Source organism: Suillus bovinus, assembly GCF_016758785.1.
Source record: "Suillus bovinus strain UH-Sbo-P2 chromosome Unknown EDB93scaffold_59, whole genome shotgun sequence".
Taxonomy (NCBI): domain Eukaryota; kingdom Fungi; phylum Basidiomycota; class Agaricomycetes; order Boletales; family Suillaceae; genus Suillus; species Suillus bovinus.
Genome location: NW_024542115.1, coordinates 165048 through 187504, shown reverse-complemented (window position 1 = coordinate 187504; position 22457 = coordinate 165048). Strand labels below are relative to the sequence as shown.

Genomic DNA, 22457 nt, shown 5'->3' with positions numbered 1-22457 from the left:
GTTTTTCCCTGAACAATCGAGGTGTGTCATTCAACGCAAAACAAGTAGTCTTCTGTGCAAGTTTTTAGGTTCGTGATACCCTAGATTCGTACATTCTGAAACTCCGATGAAGTCTCCATGCAAGATAAGACGAGAATGGATGCTAACCTACCTGAAGTCCTTATGTGATGGTCCATATGCAATTGCGATTACTACTCTGAGCAGACTGGTAAACAAGGTTAGGCCAGCTGGCACCGCGACTCTTGGAAAAAAGTGTTTAGCTGATACACTGACATCGGATTGCAGCATCAATGCTCAGTTTTCAAGTATATATCAAGCAGGCAAATTCACACCCGCTTGTGCCTTAGCTCTTTCCTCCAGATGAAGCCAGCAGACAATATCGACACTTCCCAAGTGAAGGGGAATGCTTCTCCGGAGGTAAAGCTTGCATTGCTAAACTCTCTGGCGCAGCCGGGGAACGTCTCGCATTCGACTGGCAAGCCCTTCAGAGGTTTCAAAGCCGAGTTCGTGTCCCGGATGCAACTAGCAGAAGCATCTGTATTATCAAAGGCAGAGGAGCCGAACAAACTTGAAGGACGTACCGTTTTTGACGTGATTGTGGACGAAGGTGCTCTAGATTTCTGATATATGTTTTGCTCGTTGACATATCAGGGGGCGTCCTTAGACATGTTTAATGAAGTTGGAACCATGCACGGTGGTTGTTTAGCCATGATCATTGAAATGCATGTTTTTTCTACTCATGTCTGTCAGGCTGGAGCTAATATGGCTACACAGTTGCTCGCCAATGCCCATCTACGTTCTTGGGGCTTCGACAGGCGCTTATAGCACATTCGGTGTACAACAGGCTTTGAATATTGTGTTCCACTCACCAGCAGTGCCGTACGTTCCAATGGCACATTGATTAGTTTCTGCTAAACCGCTATGTCAGGGGCGACAAGCTACGCATCGTGTGCACGACGTTTACCCTTGGTAGCCGGGCACGCTCGGGTCGTTGTGAAGTAAGATTCTGACGAGCCTTTTCGTTGTGTTATGAGCTTATGTTTGGCTTCAACAGGTATGGAACGTGACACGACACCGATTGGTCGCATCAGCTGTATACACCAACATGGTTCCAACTGAATCATCCAAACTCTGACCTTTGGTGCATGTCAGTTCCTTACACATACCACAATCCTCCGGTCGTCATACCCGACTGCTTGGAAAGCTGGTTTATTTCATGTACAATAATGTAGTAAGCTGAGTCTGCGTGATGTGATATTCGAGGGGTATCCAGAGAAAATAATCCAAACGTATACGAGGGTCATCATGATATATGTAGCGCAAAGGAGTGTCTGAAGATCAAGTCCGCGATCTCTAATTTTAAGCAGCCGAAATGAATTCATCTTTTCCAAGTGTTCATATCGGGGGCTGCGAAAGGACCAGCCTGAATTGTCCCCGTGCCAATAGATCTCAATATGTCCATCCTCCTCTCCTCCCATGCCTTGAGTGCTTTGAGCAGCTGTAATATTTTATCGCGTTTCCCTTGTCGGACGTCATTGATGCTTACGCTGCCCATTTTTACGTCGTTGTCGAGGAGGAAGTCGAACAGGCGGAATAGCCCGTCCAGCTTGTCATCGCCGGGGCCAGATGGGAATGCCGAGTCTAGCACGGGAGGTGAGGGCGATTTCCCTAAAACTGATTCTGAGAGACGAAGAAGAGCAAGACCGCTGAAAAGATTGCTAGTGGGATCGTGGTTTTGTAGCGCAGCTGGTAAGTGTGAATTAGCCCATTCAACTAGACCCGCATCAGAAGAATTCAGCTGTACAAGGTTGATAAGATCAGTATCACACTGCACGGGAAAGGCAGTAGACAAACCGCAGTAGTTGTCGAAGGGCGTGCCTCTCTAGTCGGGCGGGGAGGAGCTTGGTTCGTCGCATATGACTTGTCTTCAGGCTGGCTTGGAATGGCCTGCTCATTCAAGAAGGAATCAAGACGCGTCCGTTCGCTATCTTGCGCGTCACTGGCATCTGACGATGGTAAACCCATCAGGACACGAGCATCACGAGAAGATAGCTGGTTTGGATTCTCGCGGCGCAAAGCTTTTTGTGTCGCATCGCGAGCGGTAGGAGATGGCGGTCGGGGGGCAGGGTTCATCGCCTGGGCAACTGTTAGAGGGATAGTGGGTATATTGACGGAGGAAACAACAGGCTCTATTTAACAAAATGTTAGGTAAGTAACTGAAGATGATGGTTCAAACTTACTCGAATAGTCTCTGCCGATGGTGGCCTTCATGATCGCTTTCATCCACTCGCGTACCACAATTTGCTCGTCAGAGCTGAAGTAATGCGTCTTGTCGGTGTCATGCACTATCCTGAAGCCATAACGTCCTGGATCGACGTTCTCGTCCGCAATAACCTTGTATCCGACAATATTGATGTAGCCCTTGATTTTCACCTCCTGAACAACTTGCATCAGTGTATGACTTCATGATCAAGTAGGCTTGACTCCCACCGTCTTGCTGTCGCTCCGTAGGATGTAGAGATGTGGGCCCTTGATAACGAAGTACCGTACCTTCCAGGCATTGTAATGGTCGCCTTTCTTGCGCATCCATCCTTGGTGGTCAGGGATGCCGATCTGGTCAATGATACTCTTTCCTGGCTTGAAACTAGGACCTCGAGACTGGCTATCGGAACCATCAACGTGTTTTTTCAGTACCGTAGGGGACTCTTTCTCTTTCAGCGTTTGACTATCCGCATCCTTGCCTCTCAGTTTCTCGAGGGTTTTCTCCTTCTCCTTCAACTTCCTCTTCTCATCAAGAGAATCGCTGCGTGAGGGATTACGAAGAGTGCTGGAAACCGATCCGTCTGATGTCGATGGGCGATTCGAGGACTTCTTGCTGTTGTACAGCCGTGAAAGATTGAGACTCGAAGATTTCTCCATTGGGTTTTCGTTGTCAATTAATGACCTGCCTGGAAGTGAGTGATTGAGCAAATTATATAACAGCTCAGTGCGTACGGACTGATCCTTGGCGGAGGCTTCCTGGCCTTTCCGAGGGAAGCGGTGAAAGTGCTTCCAAACAAACTATGCCGTTCCGTGCCTTTCGTCGTACCATCCCGTTTATTCCGGCTATGCTTGCTGCCAATACTGGAGTCGTCCAGCAGCTCCCGTTTCCGTGATGATCTGGGTGTTGTCACCGTCACCGCCAAGGGCACTGAAGTCGAGAGTGCAGTGGTAGAATTATTGGTGGAATTGGAGGAAGCATCGCCCTTCTTCGTGGTAGACGTGGACTCTGTGGAACGGCTAAAGAGGTGCAGGCGTTGCTTGGCGACAGATGGTACATTTTCTCCCTGTCGAAAAGGTTTAACTGATGCTACCTACAGCAGAAAGAAGATACGAAATCACCTCACTCACGGCGCCACGATCATCATCTTGCAACTCTTCAGGCTCGCGCGCGTCCTCTTGAGATCGTTTGTTCAAGGCACTATCACTAGGCGATGATCCAAGTTGACCCGACGCCGTACGCTAATAATGCGTAAGCGATAGAAACAACAGTAGAAGATGAAACACCAACTTTGTGTTCGTTGCCGTTTGGCGGGACCCCGAGTCCAAGCCCCACCGTACTAGGCGAGACGTAATTGTCCAGCGAGCCTCCAATGACACTAACACCAGCGCTCGATAAACTAGATACTCTTTCTACAAATTGGCTCATGTCTGCAGCTGGACTCTCGGTGCTGCACATCGAACCAAACGTCGCTGAGTTCGGCGCAGTAATAGCTGAGCTCACTGTGTTCGCGAACATAGGGCTGTTCAATGACTGGTGAGTCGATCCAGAACGCGAATGCGTGTAGGAGTATGAATGGGAGTGCGACAAGGACTGAGGATGTTGTAGCGACTGGACGTCTGGGAAGATGATTGATGGGGTTCGGCGTAGTTCGGCGATAGCGTTGGCAATGCGCATACGCTTTCCAAATGCGACGATACCAATTTCAGCCTTGAGAAGGTTTATGTCAAGCTCTAGTAGAACATCGCCTGTGATCTCTTGTTCTATAGAGCATAAAATTAGTTCGAGTTGTACAAGAAAAAGAAGAATTTTACCTATGAACTTATCGCAGACGTCCTGGCCAAAACTCTTGGACTTCAACCAGTCAACAACCTCTTCGACGCTCCACTCCGATGGAGGAACAGGCTTCATCAGACTACCTTCCAGTGTGGGTTCAGACGACATCTGCGGCGTGGAAGTAGTAGAGAGTTGACCACTGGATGCAACACTGTTGTGCTTGGACCTCGATGGTAGGCTCACTACACGTGGAGTGGGGGAGGAAACAGCATTGGAAACTTGGCGAATCACAGACGTGGGAGTAGCGTGGGTTGTGGGTTCTGGAGAAGCAGGCAACTGTATGGAAGATGGCTCGACGGCCAAAACAGGAACAGGTGCAAATATGTTAACCATAGGAGATACGGGAGCGGACCGAGATTGAGAACCAGTGCGTTCATGGTTGGTAGGCGCTGGGGAGATGGCGCGAGAGGTTGAAGTTGAGGTAACAGAAAATGTCGTCTTATGGACTTTGGCTGTTTGTTCACCATCATTGGGTGAAAGGGATGGTAAATCTTGCAGAGGGGGTGTCACAGGTGAAGTCATACTAAAGCTCCTTCTCCCATGACTCAGAGTTACTGCGCCGTTGTTGTCATTATCTTCCTCATCTTCCTCAGGAATATGGGGATGATCACGTGCCACCCGATGTATATTCTGAAATGAGTCGTCAACCTCTTCCGCCTCACTCTCATCACTCATTTCAATGTCTATCGGAGGAGCAACCGACCGGATCTGCACTCCCGCAGCGGTCTTCGCTTCCACGACTTTACGTGCCTGTTCTGCAAGCTTGTCCCGGGCACTGCGGTGCCAGTCCTCTCCGTCCTCCCGTAAGCTGGTATTTCCGTCTGTTTCTGTATCCGTGTCTCCATGCCGAGTGCTAGCGAAGCTGAAGCTGCGAGTTCCATCCCGATCATCTTGGCCAAGTTGCTCGATGGCCTTCTGGACGTCCGTCATAGTAGCATGCATGACTTCCTCCTGATGTCCTGAAGGCGGTCCGCCAAGGGCGACACCAATATTGTACTCGGCGTCGCTACCAATGAATGAAGCTGCTTCTTCATCAACCGTCTGTAATACATCAGGGGGCTCGTTCATGAAAGGGCCAGCGGTGGATTCTGGTGAAGATGCGCGTGGAGGTGCAGGAGCAGCCGGTGTAGTATAGCTTTTGGGGAACAGGCCAATTTTACCTGCAAGATTGCGTCCCTGGTAATAAAGTACGTGCATGAGTTAATACCATGAAACGACACAATCAATACAATTGAATTCAGCAGAGTGCAAGACATTGTGGAGTTTAAGTGGGCTGAAATTGCACTGCGGAGTTGTGTATGCATACCGTGCAGACTGTGCGCAAGGTGAATGGATCAGGAAGTACCCACCTGCCACCAGCCATCGCTGTATTGATCATCCTTCTCTATAACCTCAATGGGCTCACCCGCATGGAAGTCGACTTCGTCCTCGTTTTCGGGTTGAAAGTCATGAAGTGCATACACATAGTCGGGCATTGTAGCGATGTATCTCGCCACAGACGAATGCTTTGCTGCCAAAAATGATGGTCAAAAGGCTTCTGGAGTAATGCGTGTCTATAAGTCAGCGGGACACGTAGCAGGGACGGCGGAAAGATGACACCTGTTAATTGGAAAGGTCAGTATAGGTGGTAGTATGAATGTGAGAAGTGGTTAGTTGTGTCGAGTGACCTGATGCCACGGCCCTTTCGTTAAAATTCCACGAGCCCGTCGACGTTAACCTTGATGAGAAATAAGTACTAGTGCTCGCAAACACACGAACCGGCTCGCCTGGCTAAGATGACTCAGCATTATTAGTGATATCATTTTGGTTTACTCGAACTCAGCAAGCATGAATATTACATAAATAATTATTCAGTGTTGCAAGAGCATAAGGTGGTCGAGTCAGTTTCGCCATAATGGCCTCCTTCTTCTTCTGCTGTCACGGTCACGTACGATGGCCCTCAAGCGCTTGAGTAGGTCTTGATTGTTTCAGCTATGTTTGATGTATCCCTGATGATATTCCATCTGATCAGCATTCGTAACTGGAAATCTTAATAAATTGAAAGAGACCAAGTATATTTTATCTCAAGGAACGCCAATAGAATTGGACTTGCAAGACCTAGATAGCAAGTTCTTCTGATCAAAGGCTTATTTTCCTGCTGATCAGCTTACTCTCCAGTACCCGAACTGCAGGGCACCACCCAAGAAGTCGCCATAGCTAAATGCCGTCGTGCAGCTGAGCTGGTCAGTCACCCCTTGACTTATGCATACGCCTTTACAATACAATGCTTATACCTTCTGGCAGCTGGGCAAGCCGTGCATAACCGAGGATACCGCATTGTGCTTCGTAGCGTATAACGGGCTACCTGGTCCATACATCAAGCACTTTATGAAGACACTCGGCCATGAAGGTCGGTGGCTGCACAGACATTATGTGAAATGAGATTTTCTGAATGCATCTGGGTAGGCTTGAATAACATGCTCGTAGGATTCCCGACGAAAGACGCTTATGCGCTCTGTACTTTTGCATACAGTGCGGGTCCGGGCACTGAGCCGATCCTCTTTGAGGGCCGCACGGATGGTACGATCGTCCCTGCCAGGGGACCTGGCGATTTCGGGTGGGACCCCATCTTCCAACCAAAAGGCTTTGATCAAACGTGAGGCTCTCCCTTTCTTTTTGCTCGGTCGTTTGAAATACTGAAACTGGGACAAAGTTACGCCGAAATGACCAAGGAACAGAAGAATATCATTTCTCACCGATACCATGCGCTGGTTAAACTCAGGGCATATTTGGCGACCCTCAACACTGAAAACAACCTCTAGAAAGCTACTTCTTGGCAAAGTAGCCAGAATCCAATATACAATTGGCTGTGCAATAAGATACATCTGGAGTTCTTAGGTCCGATTCACTGGCTTGCAGTAAAATGATGTGCATTCTACTTAAAGTATCACTTCATGATCGCAGTTTTTAATAGTCATTCATGTCATTACAGGGTCAGCGCGTTATCGCATAGCTTCCCATGTCCGGGGCCCAAGGCCCAAAACTGCGTCAGTCAGCAACACGGTGTTAGTAGACACATGCTCCGCGATTGCATTCAACTCCGGTTCAGTTTCTCATCTCCAACTCATCCTGGAATAACCTCAGACGAGTCAGAGCTAATGTCATTCTTGTGAGATCAACGGTTTCGAAGAGAAATTCATCATGTTATACAGCCAATGGATCCGTAGAACATAAATTTTGTCAAAAGGATGTACTGTGCACCTGCTACGATACGACTTGCGAAGTGCTGTGATATTTCACGGTCGTGTATACTAGAGTTTCTGTGGCTGGGTGACCGTGTAACAGTGATAATAAGGTTTCTGATCCGGTGAAATTCCCGACTCCCGATCTCCGATACTAGTACTTTTTCGAGGAAGTCAAGCAACAACTTACCCAGCGCACACGCTTCACATCACCAGCCCACGAGTGCACACCCACGTTCTGACACTACGAGGAAGAACTCCCAATCATTTTACCGGACATAAGTTTTTGTCCAATAGCAACGCGAGAAATCCTGGCAGTTATTCCAAATCCATGTCCATCCATACTCCAAGAAAGAAGGCCAGAATCCGTCTAGAGGACGACGTATCCACCGCGAAAACGCGCACAGTGAACCCCTTACAAAAACAGCGCGAACAACTTCCAATAGCTCGAGGTGATTAGCACATCTATCATACGAATATCTGCTCAGCATCTTTGGCAGGGCGGGAGGCTCTCATCCGCGAAATACAGCAAAATGATACAACAATTTTACTGGGAGAGACAGGGTCAGGAAAAACCACTCGTGCGTCTGCTAGTCATCATACCACTGCTGTTACGCCTCATGACTCTATCTTAAGTACAGAAGTCCCTCAATACATCCTCGAATCGGGCACTGCAGGAAAGGGCATGATTGCTGTCACCCAACCGCGTCGAGTAGCAGCAACGTCCCTCGCTGCTCGCGTAGCCGCAGAGAAAAATGTCACTGTCGGTGGACTTGTTGGATATTCCGTGAGATTCGACGAGGCCTCTAGCTCCGACACCCGGATAAAATATGTCAGTGACGGTATGCTCGTGCGGGAGCTGCTGTCAGATCGGTTGCTGTCGAGATACAGTGTCATAGTCGTAGACGAGGCGCACGAACGAACCCTTCGGACGGATTTCCTAATAGCAAACCTGAAAACGATACAGACCGCTAGAAATAGCGGTGGTGATGTCATTGGGAAGGGAAAGGGTCCTGCGTCAGCCCTCAACCCGTTAAAGCTCATTATCATGAGTGCGACACTCGATGCCGAGAAGTTCAGCAAGTTCTATAACAAGTTGGTGCATGAATCCGCATGCGATGTATGTGCTTATGGCGAATCTAGTGCTCGAATACTATATGTCAAGGGTCGACAACACCCTGTTCAGATATTCCACACATCTGTCAGCCAGACGGACTATGTTGATGCTGCTCTACGGACGTTCTTTCAGATCCATACTGATAGACCTCCAGGAGATGTCCTTATATTTCTTCCAGGTAAGTGTGTTGATTTTTCGGCATAATGCTGACTTCTGATATCGTGTAGGCCAAGAGGATATCGAAAGTCTAGACAAATCAATAAAAATGTATGCCCGCAGACTCCCTGAGGAGCGTATGACTGTACGACATTATTACGTTTTTGATGACTCTCGTTCTCACTTTGATCCTCATCTAGGTCCTAACATGCCCGATGTATGCTGCCTTGCCGCCTGCGCAGCAGGCTAGAATATTTTCGTCTGCCCCTACAAATACCCGCAAATGTATCCTTGCTACTAACATCGCCGAGACGTCCATCACGATACCTGGAATAAAATACGTAATCGATACCGGCAAGTGTAAAGAAAAAAGATATCTGTCGAAGGACACAGGTGGAGGTAATGGGGGTGACTGTCTATTTGAGTTCGCAACTGACCGTTTCGGTAGGGTTTGATACCCTGTTAACTCGAGATATCACAAAGTCATCTGCTATGCAGCGGGCTGGTCGCGCCGGTCGCGAAGTATGCCCTGAACCTTGTCTCTCTCTTAGTATCTCTAACGTGAAGTAGGGTCCAGGTTTTTGTTTTCGGCTGTACACGGAAGACGCATTCAATGGAATGGCACTTTCCGCAGAGCCGGAAATTCGCCGATGCAGCTTAACTCAGAGTGTCTTGCAGTTGAAATGCCTCGGTCAAGACTTTGAAGCAGTTGATTTCATGGATCCTCCCGAGATTGGGTCAGGTGCGCCCCCCTGACAAAACTCCACAACCAACCCTGACTTTTTTCAGTCATTTCCGCACTCAAGACTCTCTGGCTTCTTGGTGCGCTTGACAACTCCAAGACTCTAACCACATTAGGACGTCAAATGGCATCCTTCCCTGTGGAGCCATACTTCGCGCGTATCATTCTCGCATCCAAAACCCACGGCTGCACCTCCGAGGTAATAGATATTGTGTCCCTTCTCTCATCCTCTTCCGCGCTCTTCCTTGATATCTCCGACCAGCGTGGTGTCATTGCAGAAGTCCGGGGCAAGTTTCGTCATGCGAGCGGGGACCATATGACTATGCTCAACGCCCTCCGATCATACCAAGAAGTTGCCGCATCCGATAGCAAGAGTGCGAGAAAAGAATGGTGTCGTCAGCACTTTGTGAACGAAAGAACGTTCGTGGAGGCGACGAAGATTAGAGATCAGCTGAGGCAGACGTGCCAACGAGTTGGCATTGACTGGCATACTTCTACGGCAGATAGCGAGGAACCGGTGCTGCGATGCTTTGTCACTGGCCTCGTTCAACAGTCAGCGTTTTTACAGCCGGATGGAACGTACAAGCAAACGATGGGTCATTCTGTGAGTTTTACCCCTCGTTCTGTGAACTCAGAAGACTGAACGTACCCAAGGTCATTAAAATTCATCCGGGTTCCACGCTCTGCGACAAAAAAGTACCCGCTATCATCTACGATGAGCTTGTGAGTGGACATTTTTCCCTATTGCTCACGGTTAACTTTATGGCGCAGGTCTACACAAGCCAGATTTATGCGAGGGGTGTATCCTCTGTCCCAAAGAGCTTCTTCAGTAACGTCACACCAGTAGTGAGGGAAGCATAGTGGCACGTGTTTTCTCGTACACTCATGATCTAGCAGCATACCGTACGCTTGGATTAGCCATTTTTGTACGTTTCAGAGAAGCACACGCGTTTCCCATCCCAAATTCGTCCCAGACTCACGCATGTGTTTACTAACGAGACTCCGAGGGATGCAACCTTTCCAAGCCTTATTTCCAATAGACTTCATCAACTGGTTCCGGTGGGCTAGCGAGCCGCGTTGTGGGTATACCAGTCATAAGTTAAAGCTACTTTCATATCGATATGTCATTTTTTTTTTTTGACTCACCACTTCTATCTACTTATGGAGCTGGACAAACAACAGGGTCCCACCTTGCACGATACTATTCGGGTGGATTGAGGGCAGAATACGCTCCCTCAGCTTGCGATCATCGCATATCAAGCATACGATTTTGTATTAGTAGTCACGACAACTATCCACTTGTGCACAAGCCAAGTACTACGACAAGCGCAGACGCAATCTGCTTTTTGACAGCCACGGGAGCCTGAGTGTGTATACGGCAATGTCCACTGGCAGGCCTGAGAGCGCCCCCCGATGCTATTCAAGGGTAATTCGCCCGACCAAGGTATCGTAATAAGCGGGACCCTTTTGTTTGTCCAGCTGCGCAAGCAAATAGATTACAGAAGCGACAAAAAATGAAATCTGATATGAAAGTAGCTGTAATAGCACGAGGGTGTACGTATACTGGCAGGGCTGGCTTGGTGGGGGACCAACTGGCTCAAAGATAATCCATTAACGATCTGAAGATGACCCAAACGCCTCGAGGCCCGGACCAGGTAAGTACTGCCCTGACATGATGGATTTAAACCCGCTAAGGTCGTTCTCATCAAAACTCTCTGATGGGGAAACTGGCGACTCAACGCTCCTTGAATCATAACTACTTGCTAAAGCAAATAAAGATGACGGTCCTCGAGCTTGGAACGAGTGATCAACAGGATATATTCCTCGAGAGAAACGATTGTAACTCTGGAAGTTTCGAAAAAGACACCCTCCTATGAAAGATCATGATGACACAGCATAGCCGCTCAACGTTTCAACGGGCAACACCGAACTTGGTAATTTGTGAGTAATCGATTTCAAATACTTCATCTCTTCATCTCTCTCGTCAGTGTACGCCAGTTCAACTGAAATATCATGGATGCTCTTGAAAGTTCCCTGCTGAGCGGGCAATGGGACTCCAAGCTCCACACAGAGCTGGAATCGCGTCCTGCAATTGCAACGCTCGCAAAAGATGTCCTTGATGGTAAATTTCGGGAAGTGCTAACTTCAACTTGGGCCCGAGAATTTTTTAGGGCATCTGGGCTGCAGGATAACAGCTATGAACAATCTTTTTCGTGGCAGTTACCATCCGTGACAGATGAAGCAGAAAAAGAGCTCATCCAGGTCATTCTAGCCGTCGCATCTTTACATGCTTTCATCCAGGCAAACTGGACTGGCCCGGATCTCAACATCAACCCATCAGAAGTAATCGTTGACGTGATGAATCCAACCCTGATTTCTAATGCGGTCCTCGATATGAAGGCGGTGACCGAGCTTGCTTACGGAGGCGAGCCTGCTTACCACCTCGCACAACACGCCACCTTTTTGCGTCTCGCTCAACTCATTTTCGCCTTGCCATATCATCACTGTATATCCGTTTGCTGGTGGCGGTTACGTACAACAATCATCCACGAGCAGTTACTGGATGAGGCAGTGCCGTTTCCAATGGACGCTCATGATTCATTGGGGTCTCTGTTGCAGACCCTTACGGGAGATACGGGAGATTGCGATCTTGCTGGCCGTCTGCAGTTAGAGCAGGGTCGACTTGAACATATTTTTTGCCACGACAAAGCGGCTTCCGATCTATTTGTTCAAGCGGCACGTGCTACGGGATTACAGTATGAACTCACGGGAGCGCTCGGGAGACGAACAAAGTTTCAACAAAATGATCTTAGCCAATTGGTGTTACTTGCAGAAAGTCGGAAAAGGGACAACTCTCCCGCCGACGCCGTACCAGATGATCTTGCCGATCAGTCACGTACGCCTGTTACCTTGGGATTGAATGACGACACCCTTCTTGAGCAGACTATATTCACATCATCTGCCCCCTCATCCACAACCAGTCGGCTGAGTCATCTAGATCCCGTTTCACAACCCCCTTTACACCCACTCGATCAATGTATACTTCTGTCGCTTTGCCTCAATGTACGCAATACCTCCCCTTCGCACGGCCTCACAAGCGAACAGATGTCCCCCTATGTCGCCCGTGTCATATCACATCCAAAGAACTGGTCAGTTCACACTATGGCTCTGCTTCTGCGGTCTCGTCTCGAGTCTACACGCACACGCACTGTTGAGCGTTCAGTGCTCCAGCTCCAAGCCCTCGTAGACCAGATGCCAACTGCCGACTCCCCTTTGCCAGAACGGTTGCTTTATTTTCATTCAATACCGCTTCCAAGCAAGTGGGAGATGGAACGCGAGCTGGCATTACGTTTTCTCACTCTAGGGGTGGTAAAGTCAGCCTTGGAAATCTTCGAGCGTCTCGAGATGTGGGAGGAGGTAGTTAAATGCTGGCAGTCTATGGAGAGGACGGACAAAGCAATCGTCATTGTCCGTGATTTACTTGAGGGACGCAAAGAAGAAGCAGAGAGTGTGATTTTGCGGGGTAAAGACTTGCCTTCGCCGCGGCGAGGCAAATTAGATTCAGCACGACAGGCAAAGTTGTGGTGTCTTCTAGGAGATCTGGAACCAGATAATGCAGTGGAGCATTATGGACGCGCATGGGCGTTGTCAAAGGAGACTTCCGGTCGTGCAATGCGGTCTCTTGGAGGCTACTACTTCGCACGCGGAGAATTCGAAAAGACCATTCCCTGCCTGCAGCGTGCAGTGAAGATTAATCCGTTATTATCTCGTTCTTGGTTTATCCTAGGGTGTACCTATATTCGTCTTGAAAACTGGGAGGGGCCCGAGATTCATTTAGTCGATGTGTCTCTATCGACGATGAAGACGGAGAGAGCTGGAATAATTTGGCTAGTATGTACCTCCGTTTGGACTCTTCCCAGAATAACTTCGAATCGGATATGAATGGGGTAAGTGGGGATGAATCTTCTTCACCCTATACAAACTCAAGTTTATGTTTAGGAAAACCAGCCTAGCAAAGCCAAATCTTTCTCAAACAGGATGTTGGCTTTCCGTGCGTTAAAACAGGGCTTGAAATATAGCTACGACAATTGGCGCATGTGGACAAATTACATGATCGTCGCCATGGATGTTGGGGAGTTATCAGAGGCATGCCGTGCACTGACACGTATTGTTGAAGAACGGAGTGCAAAAACCGGTGCAGAATGTGTCGATGAAGAAGTTCTTGAGCGCCTGGTAAATGCCGTTACCAGGGTGCCGGCTGTCCTCGATCAGTCAGCTGGGGATGATGATAGCAGACGGGATGCTGTAAGTAATTCCAACGAGGGCCACGGGCTGCTCAGGAGATTACTGGAGCTTTTTGACCGGACCATTCTTCCCCGTGTATCTTCACCCCGCATCTTCCGCGCCTACGCACGTCTTCTGACTTTTCAATCACGGTGGGAAGATGCATTGAAAGCCTACCTGGATTGGTATCGCTGTAGCGTGGCTGGAACGTTTGAGAAGGGAGAAACTGACGTCGAGAAGTGGCGAGAAGCTGTAAATGAAGTCGAGGAAATTATGGATGTTTAAGAAATTTTGGGCCGCGGGTACAAGGTATCAATTGGGAGACACCAGGGGCGCAGCATCGTTCGGACGTTTATGGGACGCTCCAAAGACTTCGAAGATCAGGCAGAATGGTCACGCCTTGTAGAGTTGCAAAGCGAGCTGCGTGCTGAAGAGTAGGAATAGTAGAATGATATTAAATTGATAACATGAGAAAGCAGATGCTAATGAATATAAGATGGCCAACTGTGTTCGATACACGTATTGTGGAGTATGTGATGTGAGAGCAACTAAAACACAGTAGCATGTGGATGCGAGTCCAAGGCAAAATGAGGATTGAACGTGGTATGTTACATCGAATATGAATCATGAAGGGAAAAATTGTTACAGCTTCCAGTCTAAAACCAGAGCTATGCGATTCAGAAACAAAGTGGTTAAAATTTCAGTGACCATAGTAAGGCCTGAATGTTTGGATTGTCAGGCGAGCGCTGAAGACATCTTCTGGCTGACTGAGCTCCCATGTAGCGACTGTAGAGCGTCCATCAAAGCACTGAAAATTCGATGAGAAGGACGAAAGGCACGAAAACTAGCAACATCTCACCTCCATCTTTTGAGGAAAAACTTTCCACTTCAGCTCCTTACCATTCTGCGCGCCGTAAAATAGCGTGATCTATGATTGTTTTGCATCATGTTTTGAAGACGTGATGTCTGCAACACTTACGTGCTAGCATCTCTCTTGTGTCGTAGGTGATTGACCATGGCGACCTCCGGCCCATTACCGTACACAAGGTATCCTGGTGTTTTTGATGGGCCGAAATACAAGAAAGAATTGCTGGGACCCATGATTTCTGGATGCTGCTGGCTCCAGGCCGCTTCGCGAGCGATGTGAACAATTAAATTTACTCTTTTGTCAACCTTTGGAATGACATGTTAGAGGACGCTGAAGGCTGAGCCTCAGACATTGTTACCGTTGTCCTAATTTTCGGCCGTTACGGATTAAAATTAGGCCGAGAGCGCCAAAAGAGTTACGTACACTGTGAATGCTGGTCTGCTCTCGAGATCCTCAAATCCATGGTTGAAGATATCTGATCCGAATTGGAGGAGGACGTATGAGCCAGACATGACGGAAAATGTGGAGGAAAGACGTGGGTTCTGGGTCGTTACATTCCAGCCGGATGCTGACTTACCTTTTCAACGCACAAGAGCATGCTAGATTGGGAATAAGAGATTTTAGGCACGGCCACAAAGAAGCCCGCGTAAAGAAGCCCACGTGGCTCCTCGTGGCTCCTGCTTCCGAACCGGTGATATTATTGATCCCCTTGCCTCAGGGCCTCTGCGATGGGCAAATGGCTCTTATTCTAGGTTATCGAGTGAAATATTAAATTATGCCAAGGACATCTGTGGATATTAATCGTGCGCGACCTTCGTGTGTCTGCAAATGTATGCAAACTACAATAGCGCTCCTGAGAAGACATCCAGGTCGCCGATGACTAGCGAGCTCCACTTCTACGTACTGGCATCGATAAGCTCATTCCCGAAATGATATGGAACAACACACGTGGATAAAGGTCTGAACCAGACGGAAAAGCGAATTGTCCGTTCAGTCATACACTGTTAATTAGATGAGAATTATTACCACCGATCCGTCTGTCCGAGGATTCGTACCATGTATGATTCCTAGTGAGTCAGGTTTGCGTAAACACGCGTACAGCGGCGAAAAAGGCCTTAAGTGCGCACCGTAAAACAATGTCCATACAAGAAAAGGTAAAGATGTTGTCTTGACCAGGATTCACCAGCTCCCCAAGTCCACCAGGCAGGTACTTCGTAGGTTTCCCTCTGCAGTTTATAGCATATGATAAATGAGGTGGAAACAATGGAAGCTATAAAGAGCGCGAATCCCAGCCAGTTCTCTAGTCCGAGGATTCCTGCGACTGCACCAGCAAAGCAAGAGGATAGAAATTTGACAGATGTTAATGCTTGGTTGTGCAAAACATTTGGCGCAAATATAAGTTGAGCTGCATTATCTGTAGTTGTTGCCATCGACGACGACGTTCAACGAGTGTGAGCGTCACGGTCGTGTCTGTTGAGGTACACGACTCGGACACCGGAAAGATCTCCCACGATCTTGGTGCATTTCCGATACCAAGCGAGATGGACTGTATTGCGCCCTTACAAGGTCGAATCAACAGCAGAAAGTTGTCCAACAACTGATATTTCCATCTCTCAGGAGAACTAAAGGTGAAGTTGTCATGTGCAAGACTCCAGATGGAAAACAGATCAAAGTCGGGATTCTCGGTGCGACAGGTACTGTGGGGCAGCGTTTCGTTACCCTGCTCGTAAAACACCCATGGTTTAACATCCATGTACTTGGAGCATCTTCCAGATCGGCCGGGAAGCCATATGCGCAGGCCGTTGCGTGGAAGCAGACGGTGCCAATACCATCTGTCGTCCGCGATATGATAGTGCACGAGTGCAATCCAAGGCACTTTGCGGAGTGTGCTATTATCTTCTCTGGTCTGGACGCCGATGCAGCTGGAGAAATAGGTATGTACATAGTCTTATAAACCATCTCTATCATGGCTTATCTTTACAAATCAGAATCTGCATTCAGAAGCGCCGATCTGGCTATTTTCTCCAATGCCAAAAATTACCGCAGAGACCCCTCTGTACCTCTGATTGTCCCACTCGTAAACGATTCACATCTGTCCATCATCCCTCAGCAGCAAGCGCTGCAGAATCCCCCTCAAGAAAGGTTTCATCGTTACAAATGCCAATTGTTCTACGACGGGCTACGTTATACCCCTTCGCGCCCTGGAGAAGGCCTTTGGACCCATCGAGTCATGCCTGGTCACTACTATGCAAGCCATCTCTGGTGCTGGATACCCGGGTGTTCCAAGTCTTGATATCATCGATAACATCGTGCCCTACATTGGTGGCGAAGAGGAGAAAATGGAGTGGGAGACGCTGAAAATTTTGGGAGGAATCGCCGATGGCGATGATGGCATGAAGACATTTGACATGCACGCACGCCATCCGTTACGCGTATCCGCGTCGTGCAACCGAGTTCCCGTCATCGACGGGCACACCATGTGTGTTTCTGTACGTTTTCAGCAGAGACCTCCTCCCAGCCCGCAGCAAGTCCGCGAGGCGCTGGTGGCTTATACTCCGGAGGCACAATCAATTGGGTGTCCTTCTGTTCCTGTCCATGCCATTTTTGTGCATGAAGAACCGGATCGCCCTCAGCCTCGGATGGACGATATTATCAACGGTGCAGGCGTGTCAGTGGGAAGAGTACGCCAATGTCCCGTTCTTGACATAAAGTTCGTTGTTCTCGCGAACAACGTTTCTATTGGAGCAGCTACTAGCAGTATCATCAACGCGGAGCTCGCGGTGTTGAAAGGTGTTGTAAAGTTGGAGTGATAGGGATACGCCCATGGCGTTCAGCCTGAACAACGTGCCAGATCTTATAGAAGTTCGGCAGTGATGTCTTGCACGATAGCGGAAAGATCAAATAATAGCTTTATGTTACTGCGAGTATATTATGAGTGAAAGCACTGGTAACTGATACAATTGTATACTGCAGGTTAGTGCGATGATGACGTTGATACAGTATTATAACAAAAATGTGAGCAAAACATCTTGGTCAACCAGCTCGGGAGGAACGGTCGCGGTTCAATTGTACAAAGTTCTCGATCATGCGATTCATATTACCCAGTCCTGGCGTCTCGGGGAGCCACTCTCCATTGTTGACACACAGAACTTTCATGCGCTCGTGATAATCGAGATCAGGAAGTAGCTTAGGGGTGATCAAGAAGTATTGGGCGCTGTCAGGCTTGCATGTGACCTCAACCAAGGAATTGTGCACCGCACGCTCGGCGCGTTGATCCATGCCCTTCGGAAAACGTTGTTAGCACTTGACGTATACAAACAGGCGAAAAAGGGGTACTTGATTATCTCGTCAACAAGAGAGAACGGCGTTCGGGCCTCTTCCGTCAAACTCATGAGGTATAAGATAGTGGTGAGTGACCGTTCCTGGACTCAATGTAAATATCATGCGTTGCGTAAATATGACCCCTACTTACGCCGCCTGACTGCCTCTGTCCCGTCAGAAGTTGCAGCTTCTCGTTATCACGGAATTTGACAAGAATGTCGATCGCCCACTTGTCATAATCGTCATGGGGGCTGATCCGGATTCGCCTGCACAACCAATACCTGAAAAGTTGATAAACGTAAATTCACGACGCTCAGCAGGGTTTAGCGACTGACGATCAAATGCAGCAGAGAATTTCTTTCCAATGCTAGCGACAAGCTGTTCGAGAGCAGGTTGCCACCGGTCCTGACAGAAAACTTAGAGATGAAAGTGGCAAGCAAGAATACCACCTACTCTAGCATTCTTGATTTCTCGTTCCACTCTGCGGGTAGACTTCTCCCTATCTTCCAGAGTTTTTGTGAGAGCATCGATCTGATTGTCGTCGTCGTAAATGAAGACCCTCATATCAAATGTGAAGCCAGCAAACCTCATTCTTTCGCCGCTCATACTGCTCAACAACGCCTGGATTCGTCAGCGAAATCATGTCAAGATTGGCGCGCTGAACATCGAGTTCCTTCCTCAGGTCATTCACGGTCCGGTCGTGAACCGAACCATCCTGTATGAATGATCTCTACCTTCTGTTAACCATCACGTCGGGTCACTCACCATTTCCATCTTGGCAAATTGTTGTTGAAATTCTTCGTCCATGCTCCTAACAAGGTCCAGACTAATATCCCGTTTATTCTTCGCGTCGGCCTTGTCGCAATGAATATTTGATCAGCTAGTGTTGACGGTTACTTCATATCCGCGGATATTGCAGGAAAGTTTGATGACGAACCTTCTTCGAACTCGGCAAGAGCCCGTTGGTACTTTTCATCTTTCTCTTGGCATAGAGTTTCAAGCGCATTCTTGTTTGCGCCGACCTGGAGGAATTCAAGCCCACTACGAGTCGCTTCTACTTGGTCAGTAATCGCGGCGCGAATCAGTTGCTGCGGAGAAGATGTCAATTTTCATTCACTCATTCAGGATAGAGAAAACTAACCGTATATTCCTTTACAATCCTAACACGCTTCTTAGATATTTCAAACAATTTCTTCTTGAGCTTCGCTCGTTCATCCTCCATGGAAGGTGCATTCTCAAGATCCCTCAGTTTGTCCTTGTTGGTTTCTGTAGTGCGGTTAGATATGAAAACGGCCGACCGGTATCAATATGTACCGATTTTAGCCGCGAGCGTAGCCAGACGCCTCTTTTGATTATTAACTTCCTTCTTTCGTGCATCGAGTGCGTCCTGTAGATATGATAAGTGGCATTAACTTTTCGGCCAGCACAGAATGACATACAAATGTCTTCTTGAACAGTGCTTCCTCGGCCCTAATCTCACGCTCCTCTGCCGCGAGGTTGTTCGCATCTTCATTGATGACTTCAAGAGCCTGCCTTGCCTCCTGAATAGTCTGATCGAGTTTCTTCTTGATCTCAGGGTCGACTGTACCCCTGTAAATAAACTCCGCAAGAAGGTGCAATGACAAACCACTCACTCGTGCTGTTGACAAGATTCCGAGCTGGACGGAGGTCCTTCGTCATGTTGGCGGCTGCTCGTTTTCCATACCGAGATCGTGAAACCGTGTTCATCACCCTTCCCGCGATGAACTTTGCCCCACTACCATCTCGAGAAACAGCTTCCATAGCAGCATTTACATCGACCTTAGAAGCGTCCAGGCCAATGGCCTGACACCACAAGACTAATTAGCATATAGATTCTAAAATAAGAATAAGACTAGTTTACTGACGGTGCGGTGCAAGTTGACCTCTCGCGTGAGGAACCACAGAAGGCCGTCAGGGCACTCAATCTTGTTGATCGCATAATCATCGAAACCAAGCATCTTCAACTGCAGCAGCAAGTTAGATCATTCAACAGAGGCAACATAAACATACCTCTGCCTCATTCATGGGAGGAGGGCTCAGGCCCACCTTGGGTCTGAACCAGATGTTGATACGCGCGCCCTTTCGGAGCCCGGCTTGTTCACTGTCATTCAAGTAATTATTGAGAGCAGTGTAGTCTTCTTCGCATTGCGTGACAAGAATCTGCAAGTCGATCGGTCACTTAATCTAAAACCAATGGGGAGGATGTGGTACAGACCTTGAGCTGATCCTGATTAAAGCATGCCTCTATGGCATCGGTATAGCGTCGATCTGGAACGGTGCAACATATCATGGGGGGCTCGAACACCTCCATCTTGAACTTGTCCTGGTGGTTACGAAGCCACACGACTGCATCGGCCATATCTCTATCCCAGGCCCGCAATTTCTCGAGTTTACGATGACGCTCGTCTTCCAGGTTTTTCAGCCTATGACCAACGTGTCATGCGCCTGCCGTGTTAAATAAAATAGTGTTTCTCACTGGTCTAATGCGCCACTGATGTTTGCTTGTTGGGCGGCGGATGAATCGACATTCTTCTTTTGTCGCTCCTGCAAGTCCTCCATACGCGTAGTTGTCTGACTGTGCTCCCTGTTGATTTTCCTCTAGAAAATGATGGTTAGCACGGATTGCACTGCCTTCTCATGCAATTCACGAACTATCTCAGCATTGATGGCTTCTACATCTTCTAGTTTGGGTGGGTTGTCAAGTTCTTTCTGCCATTTTTCATTGTGCCCCTGAATTTCTTTGATCTTCTTCACGCGCTCCTTCTCGGCTCGTTTGAGACCGTCAAGTCTACTTGTAACGTCCTCGGCATCACGTTCCTGAGCGGCAAATGATCAGAAAACAAACAGAGATGAACTCTCAAACGAACAAGCTTGTCGTTCTCGCCCCATTTGTTCTTCATCTGCTGAAACTTCTGACGAGATGCAGCCTTCTTTTTCTCACGTGCTTTCTCGTATTCCTTGTGCTGAACTGCCAGCTGTCTTGAAGTCTGTGAGTAGATCGGTGATAAAACGTAAGGAAGGGCATACTCTAGCTTGGCATGTGCGGGCGCGTTCCTGTCCTTCAGTTTTCGCACCCGAGCGTGCAACTCCCGTTGGCGGTCTTTTGCTTTCTGGTAGCGCTCCTTAGCTTCATGGTATTCGTTGACAGGAATCAACACTTTTAAGACAGCGATCTATAACAATAATTAACAGCACATACTAACATTATGAGGGCACATTACTCACATCCTTCTCTATACGCTTGCGCTCTTGATAACGCTGAACATCTCGCTCAAGTTGGGAATTACGCTCCTGCATCGTCTTCAGCCGCTCTTGTTCATCACTGGATTTCTGCAAGGTACCCATAAATTAATCGCGGTGTTAAAGCAAAGAATTCACAAACATCTTGGAGATCCTTAAGCTCCTTGCCGGCGGTAATCAGTGTGTCATGCCAATTTGACAAATTAACATCCCCCGCGGCACGTTGCGTCTCTCTAAGTAACTGTTGTGGAGTCATCTGGGCAAACTCGGAGACTTTGTCCTGAGGCAAGAACGAACTGAAAAGTGCGCGCACGTGCAGTCAGAACCAAACGCTTAGCCCAGAAAGGGCAAGGTACCATAAGTTTCCAACTTGAACATTGAGTTTCGCCATACGGTTAGTAATTTCTTTCCCAGTACAAGATTGTCCGTTGAGAGTCAGGGTCGAGCCTTTGGACTTGGCGCTCAGGTTACGTCGAATCACAAGGTTCTTTTGACCCTTTGCGCCCTTAAGTTCAATTTCGATGTAGCCACTCTCTTTGCCATGCTTGACAAAGCTAGAAATCTCATTTGCCCGACCAAGAATCTGACGGAAGAACATGTGGGGCATAAATACAGAAATAACAAAAAACTCACGCTCGGAGGCCAATTAAGTCCGAGACAAATTGCGCAAGCAATACTGCTTTTACCAGTGCCGTTCGGACCGAGTATCATATTAAGGTATGGACCAGGTCGAAATTCCACCCAGTCGTACGTAAGGAAGTTGTGCAACTGAATACGCACGATTGAACCAGGGATGAAGCTAAGAGACGACAGTGAGAAACGTAAATAACTGCGATAAATATTCTGGTATCTCACCCGTCGGTATCGCGAGGAAGTGTCGCTACTTGCTCTCTTTTCGGAGTGGAGGGAGTAAAATTGCCCTCTGCATTCACGCGAGTGCGTTTGCGGCTTCTTGGAGAGCCGTCCACGTTCTCGGGATCACCATCAGCATCCACATCACCTTCAGTATCCTCATCACCATCAGCATCCACATCGATATTCCCATCGGCCTGAGTATAATCGGACTCTTCATCTGCGGGTTCAGGTTCGACACGTTTTCCCTTGCCTTTCCCTTTCTCGTCCCTTACTTTCTCCTTTTTGACAGGATCCTTGACGACCGCCATTAGGAAGAGCAGAGTTCTCCTTTAGAGAGTCGGAATCGCCTTCTACCAGTTCTGCTGCTCTTGTTCGACGAGGCATGTTTGTCGCACTGGAGGAACGCGCGAGGTTTGAAAGAAGCTGGAGTAATTGACGCGTTTCGAATGTTTGAACTTGTTTGTCATAGTAGGCGCGACGCGTTTAGGGCCGGGTTCATAAAACTATTAGAGCCAACTAAGACTATTGTACACTAT

General features: G+C 48.2%; 9 protein-coding genes across 9 annotated transcripts; 5 read left to right on the top strand and 4 right to left on the bottom strand.

The window, feature by feature from the left end:
• The first annotated feature begins 268 nt into the window (after window positions 1-268).
• EDB93DRAFT_729978 (uncharacterized protein) lies at window positions 269-1257 on the top strand. The gene is made up of 5 exons (XM_041457251.1): window positions 269-607; window positions 665-722; window positions 775-879; window positions 929-998; window positions 1055-1257. Exons 1-5 carry the CDS (start codon window positions 361-363, stop codon window positions 1133-1135), a joined length of 561 nt encoding a protein of 186 aa, XP_041304604.1. The 5' UTR covers window positions 269-360; the 3' UTR covers window positions 1136-1257.
• On the bottom strand, window positions 1055-5863 carry EDB93DRAFT_729944 (uncharacterized protein). Its single transcript, XM_041457250.1, has 9 exons — window positions 5446-5863; window positions 4075-5272; window positions 3551-4023; window positions 3382-3501; window positions 2999-3326; window positions 2491-2948; window positions 2241-2436; window positions 1855-2189; window positions 1055-1798 (listed from the first exon to the last, which is right to left on the bottom strand). Exons 1-9 carry the CDS (start codon window positions 5569-5571, stop codon window positions 1379-1381), a joined length of 3654 nt encoding a protein of 1217 aa, XP_041304603.1. The 5' UTR covers window positions 5572-5863; the 3' UTR covers window positions 1055-1378.
• An 81-nt stretch (window positions 5864-5944) lies between these two features.
• EDB93DRAFT_729457 (inosine triphosphate pyrophosphatase-like protein) lies at window positions 5945-7015 on the top strand. Its single transcript, XM_041457246.1, has 6 exons — window positions 5945-6047; window positions 6108-6200; window positions 6242-6318; window positions 6380-6485; window positions 6542-6731; window positions 6789-7015. Exons 1-6 carry the CDS (start codon window positions 6029-6031, stop codon window positions 6895-6897), a joined length of 594 nt encoding a protein of 197 aa, XP_041304602.1. The 5' UTR covers window positions 5945-6028; the 3' UTR covers window positions 6898-7015.
• Window positions 7016-7489: 474 nt separating this feature from the next.
• EDB93DRAFT_1166035 (P-loop containing nucleoside triphosphate hydrolase protein) lies at window positions 7490-10654 on the top strand. The gene is made up of 11 exons (XM_041450194.1): window positions 7490-7769; window positions 7818-7898; window positions 7959-8412; window positions 8461-8612; window positions 8662-8735; window positions 8791-8989; window positions 9039-9112; window positions 9161-9332; window positions 9380-9936; window positions 9987-10055; window positions 10104-10654. The coding sequence occupies exons 1-11, from the start codon at window positions 7649-7651 to the stop codon at window positions 10191-10193; spliced, it is 2043 nt and encodes a 680-aa protein (XP_041304601.1). The 5' UTR covers window positions 7490-7648; the 3' UTR covers window positions 10194-10654.
• A 691-nt stretch (window positions 10655-11345) lies between these two features.
• Window positions 11346-14054, top strand: EDB93DRAFT_1242163 (uncharacterized protein; the record flags this gene model as incomplete). The annotated part of the gene is made up of 5 exons (XM_041451980.1): window positions 11346-11454; window positions 11569-13122; window positions 13152-13279; window positions 13332-13895; window positions 13926-14054. 5 exons carry the CDS (start codon window positions 11346-11348, stop codon window positions 14052-14054), a joined length of 2484 nt encoding a protein of 827 aa, XP_041304600.1.
• A 204-nt stretch (window positions 14055-14258) lies between these two features.
• EDB93DRAFT_1242162 (uncharacterized protein) lies at window positions 14259-14996 on the bottom strand (the record flags this gene model as incomplete). Its single annotated transcript, XM_041451979.1, has 5 exons — window positions 14259-14335; window positions 14385-14424; window positions 14476-14544; window positions 14640-14778; window positions 14908-14996. The coding sequence occupies 5 exons, from the start codon at window positions 14994-14996 to the stop codon at window positions 14259-14261; spliced, it is 414 nt and encodes a 137-aa protein (XP_041304599.1).
• Window positions 14997-15193: 197 nt separating this feature from the next.
• On the bottom strand, window positions 15194-16018 carry EDB93DRAFT_728783 (uncharacterized protein). The gene is made up of 4 exons (XM_041457245.1): window positions 15612-16018; window positions 15511-15551; window positions 15433-15444; window positions 15194-15380 (listed from the first exon to the last, which is right to left on the bottom strand). Coding segments are annotated over exons 1-3 (345 nt in total). The 5' UTR covers window positions 15915-16018; the 3' UTR covers window positions 15194-15380; window positions 15433-15443.
• Window positions 16019-16123: 105 nt separating this feature from the next.
• On the top strand, window positions 16124-17413 carry EDB93DRAFT_1300323 (aspartate-semialdehyde dehydrogenase; the record flags this gene model as incomplete). The annotated part of the gene is made up of 3 exons (XM_041454672.1): window positions 16124-16418; window positions 16473-16578; window positions 16610-17413. The coding sequence occupies 3 exons, from the start codon at window positions 16124-16126 to the stop codon at window positions 17292-17294; spliced, it is 1086 nt and encodes a 361-aa protein (XP_041304597.1). The 3' UTR covers window positions 17295-17413.
• A 104-nt stretch (window positions 17414-17517) lies between these two features.
• On the bottom strand, window positions 17518-22229 carry EDB93DRAFT_1106448 (uncharacterized protein; the record flags this gene model as incomplete). Its single annotated transcript, XM_041447618.1, has 23 exons — window positions 17518-17766; window positions 17957-18071; window positions 18104-18210; window positions 18259-18336; window positions 18392-18520; window positions 18571-18660; window positions 18743-18787; window positions 18828-18893; window positions 18947-19071; window positions 19120-19192; window positions 19245-19395; window positions 19433-19629; window positions 19692-19790; window positions 19837-19986; window positions 20042-20249; window positions 20303-20424; window positions 20479-20643; window positions 20694-20999; window positions 21052-21156; window positions 21209-21362; window positions 21423-21649; window positions 21700-21865; window positions 21922-22229. The coding sequence occupies 23 exons, from the start codon at window positions 22227-22229 to the stop codon at window positions 17518-17520; spliced, it is 3435 nt and encodes a 1144-aa protein (XP_041304596.1).
• Window positions 22230-22457: the final 228 nt, after the last annotated feature.